The sequence below is a fragment of the Morus notabilis genome, unplaced genomic scaffold (assembly GCF_000414095.1).
Source record: "Morus notabilis unplaced genomic scaffold, ASM41409v2 Scaffold1317, whole genome shotgun sequence".
Taxonomy (NCBI): domain Eukaryota; kingdom Viridiplantae; phylum Streptophyta; class Magnoliopsida; order Rosales; family Moraceae; genus Morus; species Morus notabilis.
Window position 1 is genome coordinate 110,210 of NW_010363007.1, and position 6,921 is coordinate 117,130.

The 6,921-nt window shown below is 32.8% G+C and overlaps 1 protein-coding gene across 1 annotated transcript; it reads right to left on the reverse strand.

Moving 5' to 3' along the window:
• Nucleotides 1–365: 365 nt before the first annotated feature.
• LOC21398481 lies at nucleotides 366–6,415 on the reverse strand. The gene is made up of 12 exons (XM_024169026.1): nucleotides 5,986–6,415; nucleotides 3,285–3,349; nucleotides 3,071–3,143; nucleotides 2,909–2,927; nucleotides 2,512–2,631; nucleotides 1,984–2,053; nucleotides 1,806–1,849; nucleotides 1,654–1,695; nucleotides 1,385–1,444; nucleotides 1,170–1,237; nucleotides 865–922; nucleotides 366–728 (listed from the first exon to the last, which is right to left on the reverse strand). The coding sequence occupies exons 1-12, from the start codon at nucleotides 6,249–6,251 to the stop codon at nucleotides 636–638; spliced, it is 978 nt and encodes a 325-aa protein (XP_024024794.1). The 5' UTR covers nucleotides 6,252–6,415; the 3' UTR covers nucleotides 366–635.
• Between the last annotated feature and the right edge of the window lie 506 nt (nucleotides 6,416–6,921).

The following is a 6,921-nucleotide window of genomic DNA, read 5'->3' on the forward strand; positions in this document are numbered from 1 at the left end:
TATTTTAATGTAAAAGTTAGGCTTAAGTTTTTAATAAAAATGGTATATTTGAATAAACTCTTTAGAAGTGGTGTTCCTGTGATTCGCCCCCACGCCCACGCCCGCGCCCGCGCCCGCGCCCCAAAAAGCTTTCAAACCAAACATGAACAAACTGCAAAACTATACACTACAGAGACCTCGTCACTATTATGTGAATCCTTTTACATACAGGACTATTTTATTCTTTATTAGACTTCAAAAAAGAAATTTGTTCTTCACTAGTAGTGTTTCTAGGACTTTTTTATTGTGACTTAACCACTTTTTTTTATTGTTAATATAACTTAACCACTTTACACACATCATTCAAGATCAAAAATTAAAGATGCTATTGAACATGTGGGTGTAAAATGCAAAGTTGCTGCATAATGTCATTACATTCAGATTTCATCACAGACTCTGGGCATCAAGTTATGCACATTATTCCATGCGAACAAACTTTTGAGTAAATATGTCGATTGTAGCTTGTACAAGAATAGGCTACGGCTTTTATCACTAGAGACGAGAAAAACAAAAAACAAAACAAAAAAACTAGGAAACAATATGTGTATAAAAAATAAAAAGAAAAGGAAAGGAACTCAAAAGTCTGCAAAAATGCATTATTGAACCGCATAAGTTGCTCTTAAATATTCTACAATTTCTGCACTTTCAAACATTTCCACTCCGGTATTTGGATCTTGTAAATAAGGTACCTGGTAATATTGTAGTAAGATAAAACATCCTTTTGTTAGTTCGACTCCCCTAACATATCATGTAAATCTACTTAGAAAATAGAAATGATTAAAATGACATCGCGGAACAATGTCCATTAGAGACATTTTGAAGTACCTGAAAGTGTCCAACTTTATCGTATAGGATCTGTCGTTTTGCGCTGCCACGGGCGCAACTGAAAAGGGCATCCAAAGAAATGCGTTTGTAAGAATTTTTCACACACGAAGAAAAGAACATAAAAAAGAAGCCGAAAAAATAGGTGCTAGGCGGATGGAATGTTTTAGAACATTATATATGATGTGGATACTGAGTTATAATCAACATAAGAACATAACATAAAAGTCAGAGTCTCATTGAGTTTAGAATCAATATACATATATGTTGTTTCTGCACATATGCAATTTCCTGATATGTTTATTTACCTCCGCTGTATGTGGGGTAGCTCTAACTCAACAAGCGCTTCACGTACATATTTGCAAAAGGGGGATCCCTATAAGAGAAAGAAAAAGGTTTTAATCTAAAAGTATGAAATTCAAACATGGAAAAAATTATTAAAAAAAAAAAAGGGACATGAACATGGTAGCCACGGGTCTTGTCTATTAAAGTTCAAACATCAGAGCTTTGTTAAGGAACCAACCTCATATGCCCATATTTCAAGTGGCTTAGGCGGTAGTTTTGCAGGAGAATAAGTAGATCCCTGAGCACAACACAAGAAATGGTTACAACAAAGTGAACCATAAAATTGTTGTGGCATCAAGATCTCAATTCCTCAAATAGTACATGATACAAATTGAATTTATTATATCATGAAACTTTCTCAAAATTAGATGATATGTCAAATACGAAAGAGTCCTCTTTTGATTAGACTTAAATAAGATTACAGGAAAAAAAAAAAAAAAATCTAACCTTGCCTGACCGGCCCACCAAAGCAAGACCTGCAGTTATAGTCTGAAATGAAAGAAAAGGAAAAAAAATAATAATAAGAGAAGTAAATAATAACACAATACAAAAAGAAAAAAGCAGAAACCAACTGCTTAATAGAACACTCGAATGCTAACCGTTAACAAACCAAGTGATAGCGTCAATGGAACTTTTCCATCACCTGTACATACGCACACAAAAATTATGGAACAAATGTGGAGTTGATGCACCAGAAACTGAAATGAATGTAATCGTAAGGACAATTAAATGCCAAAGAAACGAACAGATTAAAACGAAAGCAAGATGGTCACACACCATATTTTCCAACCAAGTACTTGATTATGTCATCTGATTCATACATTGAAACTCCAGTGTTTGGATCAACCTGTGACACATGAATTTTCAAGTTTACCTCCTACAAAAAGTCACCACCTTTGCCAACAAGGTATAATGTTACAACATGCTTAAAATGCTAATCTTAAGTATAATGGTGACGACGTAACAATAGAAAATGATGCTTTTGCAGAAAAATGTAGAGATTATAACTAGCATAGTAATTAAAAAAAAAAAGAAAAAAGAAAAGAAAAAGCCCGTTGTAGCATAGGGTAGTTCGGAAGATTTATTAAACTATATTAAAAGCTAAAATTTGTGTCAATAAGTAGAGATTTATTGCTCTAACTCGCAATTTTCCCTTAGTTTCAAGTATTCTATATATATATACACATATAAGCATGCTAATCTTTTTGTTGAATCTAAGTTTGATAATTTGATAATTTCTATCTATGATTTAATCCCCCATGGATGCGGGGAACAGAGAAAAGGACATAAAGGAATTTGACTAACCATGTAAGGGAATTGCTTTTTTCCACCCAGCTGAATAGCCTTGGGACGGAAGTTGGGACCATTTCTCGGGCAAGGATAGTACAGGACATCAAGATCCAACACAGCAACAATTTCCCTAACCTGTATGTAGTTAAGATGTCAATTCGCGCCATAAAAAAAAGGGTGTAACACGTGTTTGGAATAAATAGTTAGCGAGTGAAAACATGAAGAACTAAGGACTGTCCCAACGGACATTAAACATTGTAGAAACTTTATGTCAAACGAAAGTAACCAAATATTCGATGGGACATTTGAACTATTATATATACCAATGACATTATTAAGTAGAAGAAGTACAGAAAACTGTTGAAAGAAAATTCATAGTTCTGAACCAAAATGCTTTCGGGATAAAAGTTACCTTCCGACAAAACGGACAGCTATAAGTCCATTGCAATCCAGGAGAGAACAATATGAACAGTCAGTCTTTCATTTTGTAGAGTGTCAAAAAGGAACAAGATAATAGGTAAAAAGGAAATTAATCCAGCTCCATTCTAACTAAATGATGTGGAAAATGAACTACCTCTCAAATTCATATATCTCAATGGGCTTCTCTGGGCGAGGGCCTAGTGTTGAAGTCTCTTTGACCTTGAAACCTGTCGTGAAACAATTTTAAAAAACGCAAAGGGAAAAAGAAAGAAATATATTAAGTTTCTTTTTCCCTCTGAATATGATTTTACTATTACACTAGCTCCTCTCAAGAATACAAAAAGCATATAATGAAGTTAAAGGATTACCATTGACTTCAAGTGCATACTGGCCCGGTGGAAATTCATCCTTGGGAACAAAAGATACAGAATATCTGAAGTAAGAAAGCACACATTCATTAAAAAACAAAAAAAAACAAAAAAAACAAAAAAAACAGAAACCCAGCAAGAGACTATATATTACTATATTTAAGCAAAGTGAGAGATGACATAAATGCTATATTGTATATGTATGTATTGCCTCAACCGCTATCCACCAGCCTGTTTGGTGCGCAAGATAGAACATTTGATATGATAATTTTGGGGGATTGAATTGGAGTGTATAGGAAATAATAGAATTAAATTTTAGTTTAATCCAATCCATGTTAAGTGTTGTGTTATTGGGATAAGGGGTTTATTTATTTATTTTTTTTTGCAAAAAATTTTAAACTTTGGGGTCAAATCATAATTTTTCAAATTTAAGGGGCAAAAAATATAATTTTAAAAAATACTTGTGACATGAATTTCATATTGGCCCCTCAACTTTAAAAAATTTGCAATTTGATCCCATAGTTTATAATTTTTTGCCAATAGGTTTCTAAAAGTTTTTCACAATGTGCTTTAGTTAAAAGTTTGTTGTGTTTAATCCCATGCTTCAGCAGGGCATAGCTTAATCCCTTTCTAAGGGAATTTGAGCATGGACAGGTTTTTTTAAAAAAAATTTCCAAACACAGTATTAAAATTCAATTCTATCCAATCTTCCCTAATCCTGCACAGAATTAGAGTCACAGTAAACATTTCTAGGACTCAGAAAGCCTGATTAGCAGACTTAGAGTCATATTGGGACCTTACTCAGCCTTTATTTACTAGTGATAAATTAAAACTGATATATATGTGAATAATGTATTTATGCGCATATATTACGTCAATTTATCTCCTTTTCCATTCCTTTTTTTTTTTTTTTGCCCCCGACACTCTATAAAACAAAAATGCTTAAGAATAATCAATATTATAGAAACGACATCTTATAAAGATAACAACTGCATAAAAAGCACAAACTTCTTGAAAATGACAACAACCTAAGGAAACGACAAAAAATTAAAAAACCACATCTTCTAAATAAAACTACAAGATCACAGGAAAACATGATGCTTGAAACAACCATAAATAGACGTTACAGACCGACATTATTCCGCACAAGTCGTTAACGTACAAAGACGACATTGTTATAATAAAAGAGCAACATATTAAGAATACGACAAGATAAAATAAAAACGACATATCTGAAATACGACAATTGATAACTACGATGATAACATTTTTTTTGGTTCATAACAAAGGAAAAGGACAGTATAAATGACAAAATGAGATCGCTTGTTAAAACGACAATACTAGAAAAAGCTTAATAATATGAGGGAAACGACACTATGAAGAAACAATATTTACAACGACAACAGTAGTCGAAATACGACATCCTCGAAGAATATTGACGACGAGTTAGTAAAATTACTATATACACCGGAAGAAGACTGCATCTAGAAACGAAACGTTACATACAGAACACGAGACATGATATATAAAACGACAATTTTGTAGACCGATAGTTTAGTAGAAGATGGACGACAACATTAATCAAACGACATTATGATAGTAAAACCATAGAATTTATACACAACGACGACAGCATCATATTAAATGTTAAAATCCTTCAAAGACATAACCTGAGAAGATTAGCGACATTCGCAAACGACATATGTTTAATTAAACGTGAATACCATAGGATATGGACAGGCTGGCGGATAAACAAACAATCAAGGGAAGCACAATAAAATGACAACATCTTGATAAAATGGCATTATTTATGAAACGACACTATCATTGAAAACCATATACAAACGACTAAAAAGTAATTAAACGACAGTGTTCAAGAGTATTAACAAAAAGTCGTTAGAGAAAAGCGACAATGGTTGCGTTTGGAGTTATTTTCGTTTTTGTTTTTTACCTTTTTTGAGAAAAAAAATAAAAACGGGTGTAAAGTGAGAAAAAAATAAAAAAAAAATTTTTTATTTTTTTATTTTTTAATTCCGCAGATATTAATAGATTTTTTAAATAATTTTTAAAAGCGACAATGGTTGCGTTTGGAGTTATTTTCGTTTTTATTTTTTACCTTTTTTGAGAAAAAAAATAAAAACGGGTGTAAAGTGAGAAAAAAATAAAAAAAAAATTTTTTATTTTTTTATTTTTTAATTCCGCAGACATTAATAGATTTTTTAAATAATTTTTTAAAAAAATTATTAAACGCATTCTTACAAATAATTTGTGATTGAGATTAAAAATATTTTTATTTTTATTTTTATAAAAAAAAATTATTTTAAAATGAGTTAGGAACATATATTTATAAAAGGACAACGTCGTTCCAACTCAGCCTAATTGAAAAAACGACATAATCCTAAACCCGACAATACCGCCAGAAAAACGACACAATTTAAAGATGACTGGACTTACGTTCGGGAAAAACGACACTTTCTTGAAACAGTGTTTTTTCACTGTTCTAAAAACGACATTCATTTGAAAACGACAACATACTTAAAACGACAATCATTTGCGCTGGTGAAATTCCTAATTACACAGAAACTAGAGAAGAAGAAGAAGGAGGTACTGCAACTACTGGGAATGGAAGTCAGAAACATTTCTTTAAATTTCACTACTTCAGACTTCACAGTAAAGCCGAGAAATTCAAGGAATTCCATACCCGGAAGCGAAAACGCCGGTGCCGAAACGGAAGAAGAGAGCAAGAGCAGCTCCAACAATGTCCCAAGCCTTATCGGGCCTCACTCCGAACCTCTTCGGCTCCGGAGGCTTGAAATTCGGCGGCGGAGCAAACGTCACCGACGACGACGAAGACGAAGAAGAGCCGTCCGACGATGCTCTGACGGAGAATAGGCGATTGGGCGTCGTACGGCGCGAGATTAGCGGAGCGAAAATCGGAGCATGGGCGAGATTTAGGGCGCCGGCCATGGCCTAATGGAGCTCTGAAATTGAACGGTTTTTCCTTTTTTGTGTTTAATGGTGGTTTGTGGTTTTGGAAATGATGGAGTTTCTGACTGATTGATTAATTTCACTTTCGTGGCCGTGAATGGGACAAGTACTATTAGTCCCCACAGTTGGCTTGCTAGATTCTTTTGTTCTTTTTCTTTTTTTTTTTTTTTCATTTTTCACATTTGAAAATAATTTTAAAAAAAGGGAAAAAAAAAAGAACTAAATATAATTTGATTGGGTGGGATTTGGGAATGGATATTTGGGGGAAAGTTGTGATTGGTGAAATGGATCTTCTTTTTCATGTTTGAAAGTTCTAGTTCATGAAGGACATGGAAAAAAAAAAAAGGAAAAGAGAAGCTAAGAAGCACGTGGACAACGTTATAGATATTCAAGGTCGCATTGTCCTTGTTCTTAGTTCACGGTGACAACTGACAATCATCTATTATTGAGCTGGTAAGTATAAGATGCGAAAAATTTTGAAAATTGTCAAGGTCATTTTTTCTGTTAATCTTTATATTTATATTTATATTTACAGTTTAATATGTGAATTTTATTAATATAATATAGTATTATTTAAATAAAAATATGATAATAGAGTTTACGTATTTAATAATGAATGTATAGAGTGATTAAAAAAAATAATATTAAT